This window comes from Narcine bancroftii, chromosome 2 (genome assembly GCF_036971445.1).
Source record: "Narcine bancroftii isolate sNarBan1 chromosome 2, sNarBan1.hap1, whole genome shotgun sequence".
In the NCBI taxonomy this organism is placed as follows: domain Eukaryota; kingdom Metazoa; phylum Chordata; class Chondrichthyes; order Torpediniformes; family Narcinidae; genus Narcine; species Narcine bancroftii.
In genome coordinates, this window is record NC_091470.1 from 366,695,764 (window position 1) to 366,722,465 (window position 26,702).

Sequence of the window (26,702 nt, forward strand, 5' to 3'; positions counted from 1 at the left end):
CAGTTAACATATTTTGTTGGTCTGGACCCCTCTCCCCCCATTCTTCAGTCTTTATTCTGATGCTTTCCTGTTTTTTCCTTAAACCTTGAAGAAGGGGTCAGTCCCGAAACATCGGTAGTAAATCTTTACCTCCTATGGATGCTGCGAGATTGCCTGAGTTCCTCCAGCATTTTTACTGCAATCACACCATCTGTAGACTTTTGTGTTTCACTCCAACATGTTGATCCCCCTCCTTATCGATGCTGAATGACCTGCTGAGTTTCTCCTTTTGTGTATTGCGCTACGATCCCAGCATCTACAGTCTTTCCTGTTTAGCTCCAAGCTATCGTTCTGGGTACCTTGGCTAAACAAGTCTTGTTTAAAAATTACATTTGATGCATTGGAATAAATTTCATAAATATTTTCAAAACGTGACCAATCATAAAATGTTTCTGAATGGTTTTTATTGATATCATGCAGCAATAAAATAGACATTTTTTTTCTCAAAATACATTATCTAACCACCTCTGCCAAGCAACAGCATCTGGTAATGCAATCAACTTGGCACACATTCCCAAGCTCCAATGGCAATGATTCATTTAACAAAGCGCTGTATAATGTCATTACCACTGCCCCTATGCAATGTTACAAACCGAGGAATGGATTCATAAAGTTATTGTATACTTTGTATGACAGCAGTGCGAGGTTACAAAATAGCGCTGGATTGCAATATGCTTGCTTCCATTACAAGATAATTATGCAACACCAATTGACTCTATTTTTCTTTGGTTTTTGTGTTGCTGGCTTTCTTCAGAATTAGAATTTAAAAACAATTTATTCTCCTCACCTGTGAGGTTCCAGTCCCGTGTTGGAGAGATCAGCGCATGCTGAGATTTTAACTGGTGAATATAGAGTGGGGAAAGAACTAGCTGTAGATATGAAAACTGTTCCTGTCTCTCATCTGTACTATATGATGAACTGGACTGTGAAATTATCTCAATAGCACAGGGGAATATCCAGTGGACTGCTTTAGTTGGCTCTGGCTTGGCATGCCGTGTGTTAAAACACCAGATCAAGAGTTGAGCAAAATCAGATTCCTCTTTCTGTTTGATGGCCTGATGCCTGCCACTTGTTATCGTTCTTCTTGAGAGATTCTGGGGTGTGACGCTGTTGTAGAGGTTCCAGGTGAGAGGAGAGCATTGTCAAGAGTAGCAAAAGTTTAATCTTCCTTATGTTTTGATGCTAGAAGGAAGAAAGTGTCAAAAGTAGGGATTAGTTTGGACATCTGTGCAATGTAGACCACAGCAAAATATCAGATCACAATTCATTTTCCTGGAAGCATACGAGGCTGAGAGCAATCTCCAGTTCAGTTTAAGATATAGCCAGTCAGCACACATCTGTCAAAGTTTGCCAAGGTTTCCGGTGTCACTCTGCCCACTCCAGAGGAAGTGCTTTCTTCACAATGCCATTAGTAAGTTAGGTCGAGGAAAGGTCCTCCAAGATTGTAATACTCAGAAATTTAAATTTTCTCACCTTCTCCGCCTCTGATCCCCCAGTGATCACTAGATCGTACACCTCTGGCTTTCTCTTCCTGAAGTCAACAATCAGCTCCTTGGTTTTGGTGACATTGAGTGTGAGGTTGTTGTTGGTGCACCATTTGGCTAACTTTTCAATGTCCCTCCTCCGTGCTGACACATCTCCCCTTTTTATACAACCCACTACCATGGTATCGTCAGCAAATTTGTAGATAATGGAGTTGTTGTACTGAGCCACACAGTCATAGGTGTAAAGTGAGTAGAGCAGGGGGTTATATGCAGTCCTGTGGTGCTCTGGTGCTGAAGGAGATGGTAGAGGGGATGTTCTTGCCAATCCACATGTCTGTCTGGCCGGACAATCCTATGTGGATCCTCTGACTTGCCTCACTCACCCTTTCCTCCTGTTCCTTCCCTCAATTTTGGTTGACCTGCTGAGTTCCTCCATCACTCTGTTTGATAAACAGCACCCTTGTCTAACAATGGAGATAGTGGCGGACATTTTGAGGAGGAAATATCATGAATAACCAGTTCTGGAACAACCATGTTGACTCTACAACCGTGGAAGTGCACAAACACCTCTCCTTCCTCAGAAGCTTCAGAAAATTCAGCATGTGTCCAGTGCCTTACAGATGTACCATTGAAAGTATCTGTCCAGATGCCTCACAGCTTGGGAGAGAAATTCTCTGCCCAAGACTGCCAAAAAAACTGTAGAGAGGTTTGATCTCATCTCAAGCCATCACACAAACCAACCTCCCCTTCATCGACACGGTTTATACCTCCCACTGCACAAGAAAAGTTGCCAACATATCAAAGGAAACATCCCACCCATCTCACACTCTCCTCTCCCCCCCTCTCTTCGGGCAGAAGGATAATATAAACATCTAGATTCAAGGACAGTTTCTTTTATTGAACATAGAACATTACAGCACAGTACAGGCCCTTCAATCCATGATGTGCTGACCTATACAAATGTCTAAACAAACTAAACCTTCCCTCCCTCACACCCATAACCATGTGCCTGGCTAAGAATCTATTAAATCAACCATTTTCCCTTTGGGGGCCACAGCATATTTAAGGTGGGGGGGGGGTGGTGTGGTGGAACATGGTACCATGGCATGTCCTCTTTGGGCTGGGCAGGCTGGCTTGCCTTCTGTACCTGTAGCCCCTCCCCATAAGATCCCCTAATAAAGGCCGAGAGCCCTAGTCTCCTCCCTTATACCTGCCTTGGACGTGAGCCAGCCGCATGTAGAGGCATGCCTGGGTTTTCTGATTAATAAAGCCTTTGACTGCTTGCTTCGTGTCTGCAGATGGTCATTGATGATCGCGCTACAGGGGGCATTCACTGAAATCCTTAATGTATATTGGGAGGCAGGGAAACTGAAAGGATTAATCATTTTTTCGTACTTTCCTGTTTGACTTTGCTGTATAGTTGCCAAGTAATACACAATTTTTTTTCAAGGTTGGAGGCATTTGGAAACAGCTAAGATAAGGGGTAGCTAAACTTAGAGCCACATATGATAAACTTCAGATGTTTGAGAGCCGCAAGATATGAAAAAATATTACATGCACGGTTTACTCCTACATTCACATTTTTGCGACAAAAATTTTATATATTAAAAAATACATATATATTAATGTATGTTGTTTTTAAAGTGCTAGTTTGCATTAGTTTTAATAGTCAAAAAGTACACATACAGTATAAACACGTATAATAGTCGAATTTTGTGGACCAATTTTTTGGAGTAAAATTTAGGGGGTCCGCATTGACTATTATACTACATGCATACTACTTTTGACCTAAGTACCTCTGTAGTTCGGGCCGTCAGGAACTCGGATGGGCAGGTGGGTGACTGGGACGGGTGGGAAGTCCGAGTTTGAGGAGTCAGGAGCTGGGATGGGTGGGCGACCAGGTCCAAGGCGAGAGTCCGCGCCGACCGTCCTCCCATCCCTGCTCCCAACGCCCCGACCGCGGACTCTCGCCTAGGCCTCAGCTGCCTGCCTGTCCATCCAAGCTCCCGAGGCACCGAATTTGGACTTGCCATCCGGTCACTGCCACTTGTGTCCTATTGCCTTCAATTCCAGGAAACAAGCATGCAGGTTGAAAAGTTTTACTCTATATTTCTCGTGCCCGCAAGTGCCCTCACGTTGCTGAGTTTTCGTGGAGGGTAGTGACGTCTTAAAGGCCCTTTCTTTCCTGCAGCCTTCTGCTAGCTATTATTGAAGAATCCAATCATTATTGGATATTCGATCCGCTTAACAGACTTCCAAAAATATGGGAAAAGGCCAAAATATTTATCATTGCCTTGCCCTTAACAGACTTAGTTGAATGTGGATTCAGCAAGGTAGTGCCCTTCAACTGTCACTATCCACTTGCACAGGAACATCAAGCTCAAGGATCTCACTAAAATTTTAATTTTATGTGAATTATTTTTTAAAGTTCTTTTCGTGAAGTTTTCACATCCTTGAGTTTATTCTTCAGGTTCCCTGATGTCTCATTGCGTATAAGCCATTGTTCTCTAAGAATCTTATTTTAATTTTTTTGTTATATGTATGTTTGTCCTTTATTCTTTCCCACATGTTGAATAGGAATTGATTTCTTATTTGTCTGAAATCACAAACCACAGTTATTACCCTCGGAGTAAAAGTCTTGTTTTTTTTCCAGCCCACATAACAGGACGAGTTGTAAAGTACGGAAGAAACCAACTTAACCTGACTGCTTCACAGGGAAGAGGCTCCACAAACTTTGAGAAGAGTCCTAAGGGTGAGTTGGGGGGGTCATAGCCGAAAAAAGGGTGAGAGTGGCTGGTTTAAATGTCCCTATTGGACCAGCCTCCACCACCACCCTGGCAATGCATTTCAGACACCTACGGCTCTGTGTAAAAAAAACTTACCCCTGACATTCCTTCTGTTATCAGGTTCCAGAATGGAACTTTCTCATTATCATAAGATTAATCAAGATTTAATTTATTATCATAGTAAATAAAACAATGGCCTATTACATGAAACTCCTTTTGCCTGCTGCAAGGCCGACAGATTCGTCACTGGCAGAAATTGCCTAGGTGCCTTTTACATTTCTTACAGAGAAAGGGAAGCAAAAGAGAGTCCCCCCCAGAGTCACCAAGTGTCTGTAGATATGCCACCAGCACTTCCGGTGAATCTTGTACTCTCTTTAACTATACCCTGGACTTTGGTGTTCTTGTCACTCTGTCTTTACACTTGCACTACCTGTTGTACAAAATCTTTTTTGTGTGCTATCCAGGCAAGTCCATGCTACATAGAAATGGACTTGCCTGGATACCACACAAAAAAAAACCTCACAGTACACGTGACAATCAGCCACTTGATTGGATTTAAGTTGACTTCCAACATACTTGTCTCCGTTGTGGCAGAGGACTCCACTTCACTTCCTTCCACTTCATCCTTGGCTTCGACAGGTGTCTCACGTTCCACCCTCCATCCAGACTCACCTGAACGCAGAAAACAATGAAGTCTGAGACAAGTTAACTGGATCTATGCACAGCCTTGAATTCTAAAAGTGGATGTGGGGAGAGGGTGGGGAGAGCCGGAACATGGACACAAAGCCACTAGTGCAATTCTGCCCACTCCACTTGAGGGAGCGACATCAGGGCCTAGGTCTAGGGGATAAGGTTATCAAGTTATACTCACATTCAAGTTTACATACAATAAAAAAAACTTGGCTGAATGGTTTGCCATTGACTCACTCAATGTCACCAAAATCAAGGAACTTTAGGAAAGGAAAACCAAGGTATAGAATCCAGTGATCATTGGGAGATCAGAGACGCAGAGGGAGAGTAAATTTAAATTACTGTGAGTTAACTATTTTGGAGGACCCATCATATTAATGCCATTGTGAAGAAATCTCATCAGCGCCTCTGCTTCCTCAGGAGTTTGCAGAGGTTCAGTATGTCTTCGAAAACTCTGGCAAACGTCTACAGATGTGTAGTGGAAAGTGTGCTGACCGGCTGCATCACAGTCTGGGTAAAAAATCCTGCAAAAGGTAGTAGACACAGCCCAAGACATCACAGGCAAAACTCTCCCCACTATTGAGAACATCTATGGAGAACAGTAGCAATCATCAAGGATCCACACCACCCAGCACACTCTCTGTTCTCGCTGCTGCCATCAGGAAAGAGGTGTCGGTGCCACAAGACTCCCACCACCAGGTTCAGGAACAGCTGCTCCCCCTCCACCATCAGATTCCTCAATGACAAACTCAATCAGGGACTCATTTAAGGACTCTCACTTTGCTCATTATTTATTATTGAATATTTATTTTTCTGCATTTGCACTCGGTTTGTTTACAGTTCTTTCTTTTTTTGAATACAGTTTACAGTTAATCGTAATTAAAAATTCTGCCTGACCCACAGAAATAAGAATCTCAGGGTTGTATGTGATGTCAAGTATGTAATCTGACAATAAATTTGAACTTAGAACTTTAAGCTGGGCAGATGTTTTCTCGGAGATTGTATGATATTTGAGAGCAAATGTCTACAAGGTCAATAGCGAGTGCCTTCACTGACTGAGGAACCCGAGGTGAAGCATTACCTTCAACCTGGACCCTGGAGCCTTGGAGCTCTTCAATGTCATCAGCATCAGAGAGTGTGGTCTGTTCCACTGGAGATGGATCTTCAGGTATCTCTGGATCTTCGGGAGTAACTGCTGCGAGAACTGCTTGAGTAACCGTGGTGGACAACTCTAGCCCATCCTCTGAGGGGCTGAATTCACTGGTGACTGCCTCGTCGGGGTCAGTGTCGGCTTCTCTGGATTCCAGTCGTCGGGACTGCACTGGAATTGTTTCACCTTCGTTGGTTATCGGGCCATTTGCCTCTGGAGTTACTGGTTCTTTCCCATTAGCGAGAATTCCCATTAAAAAAGCAAAATAGTTTTTGGTCAGTAAATATATAAATGTTAATCTCATATTCTTAATGATAACAGAACTACAACTTGAATTTAGAATATAAATATAGAACATTACAGCTCAGTACAAGCCCTTCAGCCCACGATGTTGTTCCAACCTACATAAACCTATTCCAGAACAATCTAAACTTTCCCTACCTCACATCTGTTACCCTTTGTTTTTCATACATCCATGGGCCTATCTCAGAGTCTTTTAAGTATCCCCATTGTATCAGCCTCCCGGCAATGCATTCCAGGCACCCTCTATTCTCCAAGTAAAAAAAAACTTACCTCTGACATCTCCCTTAAACTTTTCTCCACTCAACTTACATGTGAGGTGATGGACTTTGGGAGGATTAACAAGTGAGCACAATGGAATGGATGGTAAGATGCCTCCAAGTACATGGAACAGAGAGATTTTAGTGTACATGTCCAAAGCATATTTGTCACTCACCTTTATCAGCCAGGGCATGAGTGGGAATATTTTAGTACAACTTTATAAGTTATTGGTTGGAGCACAGGTGGCATGGAACATAGAACATTACAGTACAGTACAGCCCCTTCGGCCCTCGATGTTGCGGTGACCTATGTAAACCTACTCCACAAAAATCTAAACCTTCCATACCTCACACCCATAACCCTCTATTTTTCTTGCATCCATGTGCCTATCTAAGAGTCTTTTAAATGTCTCCATTATACCAGCCTCCACTACCACCCCCGGCAACGAATTCCAGGCACCCACCATTCTCTGAGTGAAAAAACATACCTCTGACATATCTCCTGAACTCTCCTCCACTCACCTTAAACCGATGTCCTCTGGTATTTGCTATTGTCACCCAAGGAAAAGGGTTGTTTACCCTATCTAACCCCCTCATAATTATTTATTGCCAATGTCATCCTTCGCTACTCAAAAGAGAAAAACCCTAGCTCTGTCAACCTTGCTTCAAAAAGACATGTTCTCCAATTCAGGCAATGTCCTGGGAAATCTCCTTTGCACTCTCTCTAAAGCACCAACGTCCCTTCCTGTAATTGAGTGACCAGAACTGAATGCAGTATTCTCACGACTGGAGAGCTTGAGTTACGGGGGTAAGTGAGGATTTTCCTTGCTGGAGCATAGAAGGCTGAGGAGGGCCTTCCAGAGGTTCATAGCATCATGAGGAATGTGGATAAGGTAAATCGTTACAGTTTATCCCCCCAGGGAGAGGACATGATGGGGTATGGGGGGGGGGGGGTGGGGATAATTAAAAAGGGGTGTGAATGGCAAGAAGATGGAACAGGATACCAAGATGCTACAACTACAATAGTTTAAAAACATGTGGACAGGTACATGGAAAGGAATGCTGCAGAGGGAAATAGGAAAAACACAGGCAAATGGGCCAACCTCTGATGGGAAATTTGGCCAGCATGAATAAGTTGGGCTGAAGGGCCAGTTTCGGCACTGTAAACCCCAATGGCTTACCTCCTTGCCCATATTTAGTGGTCGCCTCCACTACTTTCTGTGGTAGAGAATTGCATGGGTTCCACACCCTTCAGGTCATGAAATGTCTACTGATTTTGATTCGAAATGACACACTCCATATCCTTGAGATGAGAGCTCTGTTTCTGAGGCCTCCAGCCACAAGGAACATCCTTCTTGTAAGGGGCCTGTCTGGTCTGGGAACATCTTGTCTGTTTGGGGCCAATGTGGTCTGGAACACCCTTCCTGTTGGGAGCTTGTCTGGCTGGAACAACCTTCCTGTAGGAATCCTGTCTGGTCCAGAACACCATTCCTATCAGGGTCTGTCTGGTCCTGGTAGAATGCTATCACATTTCCACAAGATGTCCATTCATTCTTCTATGCTCCAGTAAGGATCATCCTGACCAATCCAATCAGCCCTACATATCAGGTCTCTCAGGAAGCAGACTCATGATCCACTTGAATCCCTTCCACTGGCATGGCCATCCTCAACAAAGAAGACCAAAAGTGCATGCAAAGCTCTCGACAGAGAACCATGGGAGACTGCACATGCTGGAATCTGGAGCAAAGGAAAACCGCGCAGGGACTCAGAGGATTGTGTGGCATCGTTGGGAGAAAAGGAATGGTCAATATTTTGGGCCAGATCCCTTCATCTAGACTGTACTGGCCCAAAACCTTACCCACACCTTTTTTCCGACTGTTGCTGTTCGACCTGCTGAATTCCTCCACAAGATTGGTTTAAACTCTCACCTGTAGAGCTGCAGAAAGCTACACTTACTCCTGTTCCCAAATCCTCTTCCTTTTCCAACTCCTTGCTGCATCTCAACATTTCCTCAGTGACTGTATGCAAGGACACCCAAGTAACGACACACCTTCCTTTTACCCAGACTAACTCCATCAGAGAATGGTGCCAGCGACCTGGAATTGAATCTGGCAAGAACATAGAATACTACAGCATAGTACAGGTGCTTTGGCCCTCGATGTTGTGACGACATATATATTCTTACCAAATAAGTAAAAGTAAACCCTTCCTAGGTCGTAGGTCTCCATTTTTCTTTCATCCATGTGCCTGTCTAAAAGTCTCTTAAATGCCCCTAATGTTCCAGCCTCCACCACCACCCTTGGCAAGGCAGTCCAGTCACACATAACTCTCTGTGTAAAAAACTACCCCTAAACTTTCCTCCCTTCTCTTTGTACAGATGCCCTTTGGTGTTTTCTAGTCCCACCCTGAAAAAAAGGTGCTGGCTGTCAACCTTATCTATGCCTCTCATAATTTTGTAGATCTCTGTTAAGCAACCTCTCATCCTTCTTTGCTCCAAAGAGAAATGTCCTAGCTCTGCTAACCTTACCTTGTAAGACATATTTTCCAATCCAGGCAACATCCTGGTAAATCTTCTCTGCACTTTCTCCATAGTTTCCACATCCTTCCTGTAATGAGGTGACCAGAACTGAACACAATATTTTGAGTGTGGTCGCACCAGAGATTTGGAGAGTTGAAATATGAACTCTCTACTCTTGAACTCAATCCCCCTTTTTATGAAACACAGCATCCCCTCGGGCTTCTTATCTATCCTATCAATCTACACGGTAAACCTTGAGAGATGTATGGATTTGAACTCCAAAGTCCCTCTGTTCTCCTACACTATTAAGTATTCATCCATTAACCCCATACTCAGTCTTCAGGTTTGACCTTCCAAATGTATCACCTCACATTTAACCGGTTTGAACTCCAATTGCCATTTTTCCGCCCAACCCTGCAACTTGTCTATATCCTTTTGTAACCTACGACAATGTTCAGCGCCATCCACAACTCCTCCAACCTTCGTATCATCCACAAACTTACTCACCGTCCTTCCACTTCTTCACGTAGGTCACATAAAAATCAAAAAGAGCGGGGTCCCAGAACAGATCCCTGTGGAATACTTCCCGTCAACTATTAATCTCTGCTTTCTACAGGCAAGCCAGTACTGAATCCACACAGCCAAGAGGTTTGTACATGTCCTGTGTGCGATTTCTCCGGTTGCTTTGGTTTCCTCCCACCTTCCAAAAATGTACGGGGTCGATAGGTTAATTGGGTGGCAACAGGTTTCAATGGCCAGAAACTGCTTCTACCTATTTTAGATTATCTGTCTTGCAATTTTTAGAAACAATTTGGATAACCTTTCAATTATCTAAGTTAAACTGGTCAGGAAAGTGACAAATGAACTCCAGTGAGGGGAAGCAGGCATTAATATATTTGAGTCAGTGTGCAGGTCTTAAATTTAAATTTTTATATTTTTAAATTAAGTGTAAATTTAGACGTACAGCATGGTAATAAGCCATTTCAGCTCAAGAGTCGGGCGCCGCCCAATTTACACCTAATTAATCTACACTCCCTGTACATTTCGAACTGTAGGCGGATACAGGAGTCCCTGGAGGAAACCCACACAGACATGGGGAGAACATACAAACTCCTGACAGATAGTGTAGGATTAGAACTGTGGTCCCGATCACTGGTGCTGTAAAGGTGTTGCGCTAATCGCTACACCAACTGTGCCACCTTTAAAAGGCAAGTAGTTAAAGCATTAACAAGGTCAAGGCTTTGAATTCAAGAGCAAAGAGTTTGTGATGGAACTGCTTTAGATACAAGTTGGGCTGCAGCTGCAGTATTGTACGAGATCCGTTCACAGTGTGACTTTAATAATGATAACGTAAATGAGTTCGTTGTAAATTGTACAAATGCACTGAAATTCTTACTTGCTGCAGCCAAACAGGTACGTTGTTTTTTTAAAAAAAATTCCAAAATAGCACTGGAGAAAGGCACAGGTTGAAACGTTGGAGAACTCACGTTGGAGAACTCAGCTGATCTTGCAGTAGGAAGATTCCGTCGGAATTAAAGATATATTACTCATGTTTCAGCCCTTAGCCCTTCTTCAAAGTTCAAGTGAAAAACAGGCAAGCATCATTCAAGTGCCTGCCTGCTTTTCAATTGTACCTTCACTCCTCCTGCCCATTCTTCCCTTCTCACCAGCCTTTTTAATTTGGGTGCCTGCCTGCCCGTTACATCGGAGAAAGGAGATGTAGACTGGGAGATCGCATCATTGAGCACCTTGGCTCTATCCACCACAATAACGTGGACCTCCCAGTGGCCATCCATTTCAATTCCCGGTCCCATTCCCATGCTGACATGTCTGTCCATTGTCTCATGCACTGCCCGACTGACACCACCTGCAAATTGAACAACTCCTCATATTCAGTCTGGTCACCATCCAACCGGATGGCATTAACATCAATTTCTCTGGTTTCGGTTAGAAACCACCCCCATCTCCTTTCCTCTAGCTCTGCCCTTTTCTCTCTGTGTTCTGTCACAGAGCCACAATCAATTCTCACCTTTCCTCTTATCATATCCAAAGAACACCTTTTGTCTGTTGGTCTGTACTCCTCCCCCGGCATTCTTCCCCCTCCCTCTCCCCAGCCTTTAATTCATAAACCTGCCTTTGTTCAGCAAGGTATAATGGCTCAGGCCTCAAACATCGGTATTATATCTTCACCTCCCATGGATGCTGCGAGACCCGTGGAGTTCCTCCAGCATTGACTGTGTATTTACTACAATCACAGCATCTGCAGACTTTCGGAGTTCAGGAAGATTTATAAGCACACCAGAACAACTGCTGAATTCTATTTGTGATGGGTACTGGTTACATTCGGGGTATGAACGCGGCTCAGACCATCACACAAACACATACCCCTCCCCTTCACTGACTCCATCCATACTTTCCACTGCCTTTGAAGAACTGTCAGTGTATTAAAAGACCCACCCCATGCTGGCCACGATGTCTTCACCTCCCTCCCATCAGGAAGAAGATCCACAGCTGAGATCACGCAGTTTCTTTCCCGTCATTATCAGAAGGAACCATAAATAGTAAAATCACATTGACTCTCTGTCAGTCTGTACTTTGTGCTGTGACTTACTAGTTGTACTCTGTATGGTATGTCTACTGGTCTGCTCGCAAAACAACCGCTTTCACTGTATCTTAGTAATGAACTTGAATAGCAACCAATTAACATGCCCAGGATTTATTGATCCTTTGGTATTTATAGACATACATGGATATAAATAAAGATTTAAATAAAAATTCACAGAGTTCATTCATTAACCATGGTGCTTGTCAGCTACTCATTTGATGATAAAATCATGTAAAGATAAACACAACCTGATGGAGGAACTCAGCAGGTTGAGCACCATCAGTGGAAGAAAAAAAATGGTCAATGTTCCGTAAGATATAGGAGCAGAAATAGGCCATTCAGCCCATTGAGTCTGCCCTGCTATTCAATCATAAGCTGATCTATTTTCCAACTGCCGGCCTTCTCCCCATAACCCTTGATGTCGTAGCTAATCAAGAACTTGTCAATTTCTGTCTCAAGGTGTTTTTATGCCAGGCCGCCGCCTCAAGGCCGGCACCATCCGCGGAGAGAAATGTGAACTTATTTTTTTGTGGTGCAGCCCAAAAAGGCTGCTCCTCTGCCGCTTTTATGAAGAGCGGCACCTCGTAGCATTCTCCGGAGTTCTGGAGGCAGGGCGAGTGGTGCTGTAGCACCACCCATCGCCATGAGGTCTAACAAACACGCCAAGCAATGGCCATCTTTGTTACCCATAATCCCCCATGCAGCTGGAACCACTCTGGGGGGGATTATGGGTAAGGAAGACAGCCAATGATCATTCTTCCAACTCTTCTGCCCAGTGCTACCCCTCCAGCTCTTTGCTCCCCTCTTGCATCCATCGGACTCCCAGCTCTGCCTCTCTGTCTCCACTCCTCAGCATCTCTCCTCCTTCTCCTGGGCCGTGGAGCTCAGCACCCCGGTCCCTTCGTCCTCTGGCCCCCGGCGGGCTCCGGTTCTCCTTGCTGCCCTCCTGCTCCTTGGTCTTGACAGCCTTAGTGAAGGTGCGAAGGGTGGAGGGGCAAAAAGGAGACATTTCCAGGTGGCAGGAGGGAGCCCTAATCCCAGCACCAATCACTGTGCGAGTCCCGGTGGTGGGTCTTGGGTTGCAGGCTGATGGCGTCATCAGCCCGCTCCAAGCCAGCCACTTGCAGTAACAGTACAATTTTGACGTGCGTCATTGATACATGCTACTCATTAGCCCGTTGTTCACGGTATGCCTGCAGTTAATGTAAGATTGCAGGCATTCCAGGAAATTTACTAGGGGTCTGGGAGGTATAATCTCCGAACAGAAATGGCACCCTCATTCCCGTTCCGACGTTCTTACACAGCATCTGTCTGGGAAAATGGCAATAATTTCCTGGAATGCAGCAGCTGTGTAAAAAATAGCTTAGATTACATTAAAATAAATGCAAAGGCTGATGAAGAACAGGGCAGAAGCAATCGTGTGAAGACTCCACTCCAAAGAGTCTTCATAAATGCACCATTATGAAGACTGTGTGCTCATGGCTTTGCAATAGATGAAAAGATGTTTGCTTTTGATTAACATGGAATCAGAAGTCCCAAATTAAACAACACAGTCCTCTGAAAGGGAGGGAGAGCCTGAATAATTCATTATGAAACATAACCTAATTGGAGGCTTTCTTTGTGGAAAGAGATCCTCTTTATTGTGGTTGTAACAAACCAGTAAAGGTCACGCATTAGTCAGCAAACCAATGCTCAAAGATGCATCTTAAGCTACTTAAATTTACAAAATAAGAAACATCCCTGAAATTTAAAAAAATACCAGTTCTTCATATTAATCCTGCAGCCAGGCTTAATGATTTGAATTAAAGTGGACTGGAGATACATTTTTAATATTCTAGAATATTATTGGAAAGAGACAGCCATATGTTCAGTATTCAGTATTTAGAATGTAAGTCGTCAGGTTTATTGTCATCTGAATTTACAAGGACCACCTGATGAAACAGCGTTGTCAGGTCCTCGGTGCAAAGTGTGCAGGCACACAACCAGATATACACAGACAAATAATACATATGCAGAACAAGTATTTCATCTATAAAATAAATAAATATTTCTTTATGAATATGAGAGTCTCAGATAGTTAGAGTGAGCAGTTCCTTTGGTCGTTCAGCTTTCTCGCTGCCTGTGGAAACAAGCTCATCCTCGGCCGGATGGACCTGGCTCTGCACAGTGGTTCCCAATCCTTATCTTTCCACTCATATCTCTTCTTTCTTTGGCTTGGCTTCGCGGACGAAGATTTATGGAGAGGGTAAAAGTCCACGTCAGCTGCAGGCTCGTTTGTGGCTGACAAGTCCGATGCGGGACAGGCACACACGGTTGCAGCGGCTGCAGGGGAAAATTAGTTGGTTGGGGTTGGGTGTTGGGTTTTTCCTCCTTTGCCTTTTGTCAGTGAGGTGGGCTCTGCGGTCTTCTTCAAAGGAGGTTGCTGCCCGCCAATCTGTGAGGCGCCAAGATGCACGGTTTGAGGCGATATCAGCCCACTGGCAGTGGTCAATGTGGCAGGCACCAAGAGATTTCTTTAGGCAGTCCTTGTACCTTTTCTTTGGTGCACCTCTGTCACGGTGGCCAGTGGAGAGCTCGCCATATACCTCCTTAAGTAATCCCTACCTATACCTCAGTGCTCTGTGATTAGGAAGGGATTGCTTAAGGTGAGATATGGGTGGGAAGGGAAGGTTGAGAATCACTGCTCTAGACCCAATTGTTACTGAAATATTTTGCTTGAGAAAAATGGTCATTGGCCCATTTCCTTGGGAGTTCTGAAACCGTGCACATAACGAGTCAATCAGGGACGATTAAAACAGTGGTTTTCAACCTTTTTCTTTCCACCCACCTCCCACCTTAAGCAATTCCTTACTCATCACAGAGCACCGATGGAGAGGGAAGACTTAAAGTGGGAGGTGAGTGGAAAGAAAAAGGTTGAGAACCACTGCTCCAGCAGCTGAAATATACTGTGTGCGGTGGAAGGGGTCCTCAAAGATATTGAACCCCCTCTTCAGACAACAATCTCGGTAGATAATGTCGATTGGGGGTGGGGGGGGTGGGGAGAGAGACTCCATTGATCCTCTCTGTTGCTTCTTATGGTCCTCTGGATTGGTCTCCGATCCATTTCTCTGCAGCCACCCTAACATACGGTGATGCTGGCCAGGGCACTCTCGATAAGACCTCCTATAGGATGTTGACGTAGTGGTGGCTGGTAGCCTTACCCGCTTCAGTCTTCTAAGGAAGTGTAGTCACTGTTGCGCCTTCCTGACCACTGAGGAGATGTTGTGTGTCCACGATAGGTCACTAGTTAAGTGAACTCCACTACAGAGTTATTGATGTGTAGAGGAGAAAGTGGTCATTCATGTACCTCCTTGGTGTTGTCTACTTTGAAACTCAGATTGTCACTCTTGCACCATATCACGAGATTTTCCACTTCTTCTGGGTAGTGTTGCCGATGAGGCCATCTATTGTTGTGTCATCTCCAAATTATTGACACTGTTGGAGATGGATCTGGCGATGCAGTATTGGGATGAACAGGAGTACGCTAAGCCCTGAGGTGCTTAGTGTGACAGTGCTCGATGTTCTGCTGCCGACCCGGACAGACTGTGCTGGCCCTGGCTGTCAGTTTTTTACCCTTGCCTGCTGAAACAGGAACTCTGTGGTCATCCTTCCTTTTGATTCTAACCCAGACCTCTTTTACAAGAGCAGAAAATAAAACCATGTAAGTCTCAATGAGAAGAGGCCAGCCTGCAGATCTGATGGGAGCAGTATTAAAGGTAAAAGTTCCATTCTTTTTTGGCTTGGCTTCGCTGACGAAGATTTATGGAGGGGTAATGTCCACGTCAGCTGCAGGCTCGTTTGTGGCTGACAAGTCCAATGCGGGACAGGCAGACATGGTTGCAGCGGTTGCAAGGGAAAATTGGTGGGTTGGAGTTGGGTGTTGGGTTTTTCCTCCTTTGTCTTTTGTCAGTGAGGTGGGCTCTGCGGTCTTCTTCCAAGGAGGTTGCTGCCCGCCGAACTGTGAGGTGCCAAGATACACAGTTTGAGGTGAGATCAGCCCACTGACGGTGGTCAATGTGGCAGGTACCAAGAGATTTCTTTAGGCAGTCTTTGTACCTCTTCTTTGGTGCACCTCTGTCTCGGTGGCCAGTGGAGAGCTCGCCATATAACACGATCTTGGGAAGGCGATGGTCCTCCATTCTGGAGACATAACCTACCCAGCGCAGTTGGATCTTCAGCAGTGTGGATTCGATGCTGTCGGCCTCTGCCATCTCGAGTACTTCGATGTTGGTGATAAAGTCTCTCCAATGAATGTTGTCTACCAGAAGGCAGATAGTCACTACTTTGTCCAGTGCCCCTCATATATTAGACCTCCATGCTGCTACAGATAGTCACTGCTTTGTCCAGTGCCCCTCATATATTAGACCTCCATGCTGCTACAGATAGTCACTGCTTTGTCCAGTGCCCCTCATATATTAGATCTCCACGCTGCTATTTTGAAGGAGAAATTCTCATGCACTTGCCAACATTTTACCCTCTAACCCTCACAAGCAACAGGCTTTGATAATACAATAAAACGCCTGGTATCTGGCACCTATGGTTGCTTGAGATTGCGAGTTGCGTGATTGGACAGACATGCCGATTTTAAAACTGCTATATTTTTTACCTAGATATTTTCTTCAATTTATTTTGCCATTTTCTTGAGGTTGCTGGTTGCTTGAATTCCAGATAACAGGGGTTTTACTGTATTATGAATTTTCTGATGTTATTCTTGTAGAAAACAATTTTAATAAAGATATTTCATACTTTTTAAAATAAATATTTTAATATGTTGGGTAAACAGTTAAGAAGTACTAGTCATACAGAAACTTTTTACAATAGGAATCAGGCCCTTCAGCCCCTCTTGTTCATGCTGACCAAGTTGCCTGCTCTAGCTAGTCCCATTTCCCTGGGTTAGGTCCATGTCCCTGTAAACCTTTCCTAACCAAGTGTTGCAAATGTACCGAACTCTGCCACTTTTTCTTGGGACTGTGTTCCCCCCCAACTCCACCATTTTATTCAGGTGCCTGCCTACATTTTGCTCATACCTCGATGAAGGGCTCAAGCCCGAAATGTTGGCTAGGTATCTTTGCTGCATAAAGGACATTGTTTGACCTGCTGAGTTTCTCCAGCGTTCTGTTTTTACTGCCACTTCCTCTAGCAGCTTGTTCCATATACTCACTCTCCCCTATGTGACAAGGGTATCAGATATGACACTCCCAGCCAACATGTACATTAATGAGTGCCTTGGTTCGATGCAATAGTGGGTGCATCTGATTAAACATTACACTTAGACAAAGATCCTCCCCCTACCACTGTTTTCCAAGGCCGGGTTCAATACAGCAGGCAGTCACAAGTCCCAGCATATGTTTAGATGGTGATGTTTTTTTACATTTCAATTTTCATTACACCATGATAGAAGCCTATTCTGGCCATTTAAACCTGTGCCACCCAATTACACCCAAATCAACCTACAAACCCCTAGGATGGTGGGAGGAAACTGGAGCACTCAGAGGAAACCCACGCAAGTCACAAGGAGATGTGAGTGGGTGCTGAAGGCTTCATGATTGAGTCGGAGGTTTGGAGTGGACTCTGGGCAGCTGCCGAGGCTGTGGGAGCACTGGAGGTGAATCCACGGATACTCGGTGTCTCTGAAGGGATGCTCTTTTGCTTCTCTTTCTCTAGCTGTAAGGTAGACTAAAGGTAAATTGCGTAATATTACACCTGCTTTATTACGTGACAATAAAAATAATTTTTAATCTTGTGTGTGCAAACCCTTTACAGACAGCAGTGGATTGGGTTGCTGGTGTTTAATAGTGTTGCACTAACTGCTACGCCAACCGCAACACCCTTAAATGATCCCAATATGGAAAAATATAGCAATATATAAAAGATAGATATCAAAGTTACAGTTAGTGCAAGAAAAAAGAAATGGTGTTTCAGTAGTATGGACAGGTCTTCCTGTCCCTGAGAAATACATTAAGCCTGGAGGTACCAGTTTTTCGGTGATTCTTCCAGAGCAGGGATATTGTCTCAGATGATGAGAATGGGACAATATTGTTCAATATGTTATAAATATACAGGCAGTGGTTTACCACAGCAGTTCTTTCCACACTCGCACCATTCTTTGTGTGAAGAAATTTCTCCTTAATGTTCCCCATAAACATTTCCCCTTTCACCCAAAACCCTTGTTCTCTGGTTTGTATCTTACCTATCCTCAGTGGAAATATACCTATACCCACCATAAATTTGAAATCCTCTATCAAACCTCCCCTCATTCTTCAACGCTCAGACCTGTCGCTTTCTTTTCCCACACTGTCCAGAGCCCCGAGAAGGAAGCCCAAGCCATTATCGAGGCAGTATGGCACTGGAGACACTACTTGACCTGCAAGCTATTTACCTTGCCAACCAACCATCGTGCAGTCATGTTGATGTTCAATAACCAGCAGTGAGTTATTCAAATCTACTTTAATTTTTTTTTAGCAAAGGAACATAGTTTAATTTATATAAAGATTGATCATTTACATCAATGGTTACCCCTAAATATTTAATTTTATTAGACCATCTCAATCTTGTAATCTGCTTACAATTAGTGTGGTCACCATCTGAAATTGGTAATATTTTGCTCTTGTCCGAATTAACTTTATACCCAGACATTGCTCCATATTGCTCTAAAGAAATCTTGCATATGTCTCAAAGATTGTTCAGGATGGGTTAAATATATAGCACATCATCTGCAAATAAATTAATCTTATATTCATCTTCAGCAATTTTTATTCCTTTAATATTACCATTTTGTCTAATAGCTTGAGCTAATGGCTCTATGACTGATGAAAATAAGGCTGGTGACAATGGACAACCCTGACGTGTTGATCTCGATAAATTGAATGAAGAAGTTTGTCCATTCATCACCCTAGCTACTGGATTTTTATATAATGCCTTAACCCAGCCAGTAAAAAGTGGCCCGAACTTAAATTTTTTTAGCACTTTAAATAAAAAATGCCATTCCACTCGGTCGAAAGCTTTTTGGGCTGATGTATCGACACATTGATCAAGGTAATCAGTCTAAGAATATTAACCATATAACCATATAACCACTGACAGCACAGAACAGGCCAGTTCGGCCCTACTAGTCCATGCCATAACAAATCCCCACCCTCCTAGTCCCACTGACCAGCACCCAGTCCATACCTCTCCAGTCCTCTCCTATCCATGTAACTATCTAGTCTTTCCTTAAATGTAACCAATGATCCCGCCTCTGTCAGAAGCTCATTCCACATCCCCACCACCCTTTGCGTAAAGAAATTTTCCCTCATGTTCCCCTTATAATTTTCCCCCTTCAATCTTAAACCATGCCCTCTAGTTTGAATCTCCCCACTATTAATCATTTACTCTGTCTGTCCCTTTTAAAATCTTAAACACCTCTATCAAGTCCCCTCTCGATCTTCTACGCTCCAGAGAAAAAAGCCCTAGTCTGCACAACCTTTCTCTGTAACTCAAACCTTGAAATCCTGTCAACATTCTCGTGAAACTTCTATGCACTCTCTCTATTTTGTTTATATCTGTCCTATAATTTGGTGACCAAAACTGTACACAGTACTCAAAATTTGGCCTCACCAATGCCTTGTACAATTTCATCATAACCTCCCTACTCTTGAATTCAATACTCCGATTTATGAAGGCCAACATTCCAAATGCCTTCTCCACCACACCATCTACCTGAGTATCAGCCTTGAGGGTACTATTTACCACAACTCCTAAATCCCTTTGTTGCTCTGCACATCTCAATAGCTGACCATTTAATGCATATGACCTATTTAGATTTGCCTTTCCAAAATGTAACACCTCACACTTAGCTGTATTAAATTCCATCAGCCATTTCTCAGCCCACACCTCCAGCCTTCCTAAATCACCTTTTAATCTACGGTAATCTTCCTCACTGTCCACAACACCACCAATCTTTGTATCATCCGCAAACTTGCTTATCCAATTCTCCACCCCTACTTCCAGATCGTTAATATATATAACAAACAATAGTGGACCCAGGACCTATCCCTGAGGAACTCCACTAGTCACCGGCCTCCAATTGGACAATTTTCTACCACTACTCTCTGACACCTCCCATCCAACCATTGCTGAATCCATTTCACTACCTCCTCATTTATACCTAATGCCTCCACCTTTTTCCTAACCTCCTGTGGGGAACTTTGTCAAAAGCTTTACTAGAGTCTAAATAGACAACATCCACAGCTTTCCCGTCATCAACCTTTTTTGTAACCCCCTCGAAAAACTCAATCAGGTTTGTCAAGCATGATCTACCCCTGACAAAACCACGCTGATTACTCCCTAGCAATCCCTGTACCTCCAAATAATTGTAAATACCATCCCTCAGAACACTTTCCATCAACTTGCCCACCACAGACGTCAGACTCACGGGCCTATAATTCCCAGGTTTACATTTAGACCCTTTCTTAAACATTAAATATTATCCGAAGTATATCTATTCTTAATAGAACCTGCCTGGTCAACATGTACTAATTGTCGTAAACATTTAGCAAGTCTGTTTGCTAATACTTTAGCTACTATTTTATTATCTACATTCAATAATGAAATTGATCGGTATGAAGCTACCTTCAAAGGATCTCTGTCTTTCTTTGGAAATACTATAATTATTGCTCTTGAAAAAGAGTCTGGTAGTGATTTCTCATTTCTTGCTTCTTTAAGCACATCCATAAATACAGGAGACAAAACTTCATAAAACTCCTTATAAAACTCTGCAGTAAAACCATCATCTCCAGGAGATTTCCCATTTGGCATAGTCTGTATAGTCTCCTTAATTTCAAAATCTGCAAATTGGGCCTTCAATTCCTTCACGTCCTCATCCTTTAAAACTGGCAAATCTAAAGCAGATAAAAAAGAATCAACAAAACCATTTTCTTGAACCTCCTCAGAGGCATATGACTCTTGATAGAATGAACGAAATTGATCATTAATTTCCTGAGGTTTATAAGTAACCATCAAATTCTTTTTTTACAGCATTTATTGTCCTTGAAGCCTGCTCGGTCCTCAATTACCAAGCCAGAACCTTATGGGCTCTATCCCCTCATTCATAATAACGTTGTTTAGATCTCTGTATTAATCTTTCATATTGGTACATTTGTAATGTATTATAATGAAGTTTCAATTTAGTTAAAGCTTCTTTTTTTGTCCTCAGTAGAATTCCTTTGAAAATCTTTTTCTAAAACTAATATTTTCTTCTCCAAATTCTGACTCTCCGCCAAATATTGTTTCTTAACTCTCGCAGAGTAACTAATAATTTGACCTCTTAAATATGCTTTCAAGGCTTGTCATAGAACAAACTTGCTCTGTACCAAATTAGTATTTATCTGTAAAAAAGATACAATATGTTCCTTAATATAGCTAACAAATTCAGGTTGCTTTAATAACATCGCATTAAATCTCCACCAATAAGTCGTCTCCATAACTTCAGAACCAATCACATGAAATAAATAACATAGAATGATCGGACAAAATCCTACTCTAAGATTCAACTTGAATAATTTGAGCCTGAAGATATGCCGATACTAAAAATAAGTCAATTCTAGAAAAAGCATCATGTCGAGATGAATAAAAAGAGAAATCTTTTTCCGTCAGATTTAACCTTCTCCAGATTTCAACCAATATTCAATATCTTTTTCAATCAATTCCATGTGTACTCCCAAAGGTATTTTTCCAGGAATTGAATGCCTCTGTGAGAATGTTTTTGTGGAAAGGTACATTAGATAGAGTAGCATTGCAAAAATTGGCCTGGAAGTATGCTTTAGGTGGACTTCAATTGCCTCATTTTCAGAATTATTATGAGGCTGCCCAATTAAAATTTATTAATAGGATGTTTGATGTTATTCAATCTCCTGGGTAGGCTAAAGTTGAATTGGTTTGTATTCCTGAGTTTCAGGTTCATCAATTTATATTTAAGTGGAGTCCCCGTTTGTTGTAGGGTTATAATATGCCTATTTTAAAACATTTGTTGGAGATTTGGACTAAAATAAATTATATTATAGGTTCTAGAGGTAAAATTATGGCTCAAACTCCATTATATCATAATAAAGTTATTCCTTTTTCAATGAATAATCAGTATTTAAGGATTTGGGATTCTAAGGATATTAAAGTGGCGGATGGTTGCTTTGAAGATGGACAGTTTCTTTCCTTTAATAGACTTAGGGAGAAGTTTGGGATACCGTCTAATTCCTTATTTGTATACGATCAGGTGCGAGCTTTAGTGATAGATAATTTTGGAAGACAGATGATGCTACCTAAATTAAAAAAGTTTAATTTTAGATGCATCAACAAAGGGATTTATTTCAGAAATGTATGCTTTGTTACAAGATAAGATGAGTAAACCAGATTTAAGTAAATCTAGAATTAAATGGGAGGAAGATTTATTTTTTGATATATAGTGTGTGACTAAATTGATTAATATAAGATGTAGTTTAGTCAATTATAATTGTTTACACCAGTTCTATTTGACTCCTGAAAAGTTAAAAAGATATGGTTTCAGTAATTCAGATTTGTGTTTTAGATGTGGGATTCCTACTGGAACATTTTTACATGCAGTTTGGTCTTGTGACAAAGTTCCACCATTTTGGAAAAAAATTAAAAACTTTTTGGAAAAAAGAGTAAATTACCATTGGATCCATTAATTTTTTTGTTGGGTTATACTGTATCTTTGACTTCTGATTTAAAGCTAGATAAGTTTCAGATGACATTTGTTTGTCTGGTACTGGCGGTAGCGCGGAAATGTATTGCGATTACATGGAAAGATAATGTGGAATTGAATATAGCTCGTTGGCATGAGTTAAGATCCTGTATTTATATGGAGAAAATAACATACAATTTGCATAACTATTTTTTTTGTTAAGATGTGGTCACCTTATTTGAAATTTATGGGCTTGGAAATATCTTAGTTTTTTTTTTCTTTGGTATTGTAAGTTTGACACATTCCCTGAGGGAACGGACCGGTGGAAAAGGAGAATGCCACAGTCTGGAAGGCTGTCCTCCTAGCCCTGCAGTCTAGACGCCTTCCTGTCTCCTGCTGGCAAGAGATCCTCCCTGAAGAGCTCAACGTGATAAGGTCACTCCAATGTACTGCTATCAATGTCATACCACATGAACAAATGTTTTCATTTCCTTGGAAGTACACGACAGAGACCACACTGGGTCAGATGTACTCCAGAAACATCTGAGGAACCATAGGTCCGGTCCACTGGTCTAAAGGGTCCATCCCCTCCATGCCAACCCCCAATATACCTATGTAGTGTAACCCGATGGGCACGAAGACAAGGTCTTGTTAGGGATCAAGTGCCCTCAGGGGCTCCGGAAACCATTACTGATCACCCGCACCCCTTTTGCCTCTCGCCATCCATGATGCACCAGGTGATGGCATGTCACTCAGCCCCAATGTGTGATATGCCAGACTCAACGCCGTGCACCCATCAAATTGACTGCATACAGGCGCCCCAGGCTGTCCAGGATCCTATTGCTGTGCCGACCCTATAGCTGGTGTTACAACGGACACAGCAGCAAATCAGACACCAGAGAGACTTAGCTTGTGATTGTATCTAATGAACTTCACCCCGCTGGATTCCTTTTAAAAACAAGGGGTGAATGTGTTAAACCACTGTCTGTATATTTATCTGTTGGGGCACATCCATTGGCCGACTGTCCCTGTGGGCCCACCCACAGACTCCTGAATAAAGGTGACTGTTCCACAGCCCCCTCACCAGTTCAGGACAGTCGACCATCATGGATGTGACTCCATTCTATTGTGAATAAAAGCCTATCAGTTTTACATAACTTCAAGTCTTTTGGAATTATTCATGGTGCATCAACTGCCAGCTGAAGTTGTGAATGTGGGCTCATTTTTAACATTTAAGAAAAATTTGGACAGGTACGCGGATGGGAGGGATCTGGAGGGCTATGGACTGGGTACGCCTGAGTGTCATTAGGCAGAATAATAGTTTGGCACAGACTAGAAGGGCTGAAAGGCCTGTTTTATAAGTTGTAATGTTCTATGGTTTCATGGAGATGGCCATTGACTGGCACTTCTGTGGCAGTAATGCAACTTGCCATTTATTAACCCACACCTGAATGTTACGTTGAGGATTAGCGAATAGAATAGAACATCGTCAGCCACCATTGCAGACCCTCTGAACATTGACACTCCCCTGGGGTAGGCATATCTGAGGTAAAGACTGAGGGCTGGGGGTCTAACCTCCGACACCCATCTTCCTTTGTGGAAGGTCCGACTCCAACTGTTCAGCCCCTTGTGTGCCCATTGACTACAGTTTTACCATGGCAAGAAGAGGGGAAATTCCTGAGCTCAGGGCACAGAGAGCTGAAGCCATTGCTATCCAACAATAGCGTAATAAAGAACAGGTCAAATTTATACTTTGAGTTACATTATAAACTGACAAAAATAATTCTTTATTCATACACAGTTTGTGAAATCATCCTTGAAATTAATCCATGATAAAATTGAATTGTACATTGCACAAACAATGGTCTAATGTGGATGAATGTTGTTTACCATCCATGATTTGTTCTCGTTTTTATTCTTCAATTTCTCTCAGGTCTGCATTCTATATCTCATTTCATGTTCACTGATTCCTTCATTTGCCTGTTCCCTCATCCATCCTTATGCAGAGAAGTTATCTGCATTGCACGATCTGACTCCACAATAAAAGAACTCAATGGGTCAAGGAGCATCAGTATAGTCCACATTCCTTTTTTTTTCCAATTTTTAAAATTTTAATGATACATAATGGTAGAAGATCCGGCCTATGAAACCTGTGCCACCCAGCTACACCCAATTAACCTTCCAAAACTGTGCGTTATTTGGAGGATGGGAGGAAAGTGGAGCACCCGGGGAAAATCTATGCAGGTCTCGGGGAAAACATACAAATGCCTTACATACAGTGGTGAATTCAAATCTGAGTTTCTAGTGCTTTGATAACACTGGGGTAACCACTATGGTAATGTTTAGAACACAGAACAATACAGCACCGTATAGGCCCTTCTGCCCACAATGAGATGCTGACCGATAGAAACATACTCAACAAACTAAACCGATCCGACCTCACACCCATAACCCTCTATTTTTGTTGTATCCATGTGCCTGAGTTTTTTTTAAACTGTCCCTATTGTACCAGCCTCCACCTCTATTCTCTCAATGCATTCCAAGAGTCCACCACTCTCTGTGTAAAAAAACCTACCCCTGACATCTCCTCTAAACTTTCCACCACTCACCTTAAACAGATGTCTTCTGATATTTGCTATTGTGTTCCCCCAGGAAAAATGTGCTGGCTGTTCAACCTATCTAAGGCCCCCATAATCTTTATATCTCCATTAGGTAACTTCTTGTCCTTCATCACCCGAGCTCCATCAACCTTGCTTCCTGTGAGAGGCAACATCCTGGTAAATCTCCTCTGCTCCTCTCCAAAGCTTCCTCATCATTGCAAAAACACACAAGACAATTGGCCCATTGTGTGTGCAGGTTGAGACAGGAACTCCGCCCCCCCCACCCCAACTAATCCCATCTTTTTTTTACATTTTATTTAAGAATTTTAAAACCACATCCATGTATATATATTCAATAAAACTAAAGAAAAAAATAAGTACATATGTGGTATGTGTGTGTATATATATATATATATATATATATATATATACACATGTATATATATATATATATATATATATATATACACCCCCCCATCCCTCCCTCCCTCCCTTCCTAACTGCACCCACCAATTTTCCCCTAAAATATGAAAGAAAAGAAAAATGTTAGGAGAAAGTCAAAAAGAAATATAAATCTCAATACAAATAATAATGGAACTGGGGGTTACCAACAAGATGGGCTTTCAGAGAGTCCTTCAAATTTTCAAAGAAACCTATTGCAAATATGGGTTCCATATTTAAAAAAAATGATACTTATTATGTAAATTATGTTTATTTTCTCAAGTGGAATACAAGAACGCAATTCAGCATGCCATTTCTCCATATCCAAGTCCATATTTGATTTCCAAGTAATGGCTATGCACTTCCGAGAAACAATTAAAGCTAATCATAAAAATTTAATTTGATATTGACTAATCCTATATTGTTGAACCATCCATGGCACCATTTACAAGTGCATAATAATGAGTTTGAAGGATCCTGCCTGTTTTCTCTTTTAACCTCTACTGATCCCAAGGAGAAAATAAATACTTGTAGTGGCTACTTCGGTAGAGCTACTAAAGCAATACACACACACACACACACACACACACACACACACACACACACACACACACACACACACACACACACACACACACCAGGTTAGTCAACACAAGACTCTTTTATTTAGACTTTACAGGCCTCTTTTATATACCTCATGTCCTGGGCTCCGCGGGATTAGGTGGGATATCATTATGAGTTTGCTGCCGATCCAAGGGACTGGCAGGTTTAAATTAAGCGCAGTGAATGTCCCGCGCCTTCCGGCAGGAGACTCCGTAAACCAACATGCCATTACTCAGCATGCAGCACCGCATACGTGTGGTCCATTAACTGGGTGAGTACCCAACTGTCTTATGGCTTCGCACACCCGCCGAAGAATCACGCTGGTGACAGTTCGCAATACCGCTACACGGCCGCTACATACTCTAATTTCCTCTTCAATCTTAAATCAGTACTCCCTTGATTTGAACCCTTTCGTACAGGAAATATACCCTTTCTATTTGCTCTGTCTGGGCCCCAACTGATGTGATGCACCCACATCTCCCTTCTGCCTTCTCTGTCCTAAAGGTTCAAGT

The 26,702-nt window shown here is 42.6% G+C and overlaps 1 protein-coding gene across 3 annotated transcripts in view; it reads right to left on the reverse strand.

The window, feature by feature from the left end:
• Positions 1–26,702, reverse strand: part of LOC138755838 (uncharacterized) — a 50,690-nt gene that overhangs the window by 11,065 nt on the left and 12,923 nt on the right. The window contains exons 3-5 of one of the 3 annotated variants that reach the window (XM_069922550.1): positions 6,081–6,377; positions 4,886–4,981; positions 427–1,221 (exon numbers count right to left, since the gene is read on the reverse strand). In XM_069922550.1, the coding sequence (XP_069778651.1) occupies positions 1,199–1,221; positions 4,886–4,981; positions 6,081–6,377 (416 nt within the window). In that variant the 3' untranslated portion in view covers positions 427–1,198. Of the gene's footprint in view, positions 1–426; positions 1,222–4,885; positions 4,982–6,080; positions 6,378–26,702 lie in introns of those variants that run through there. The other 2 variants (XM_069922549.1, XM_069922551.1) reach the window with 2 other exon arrangements.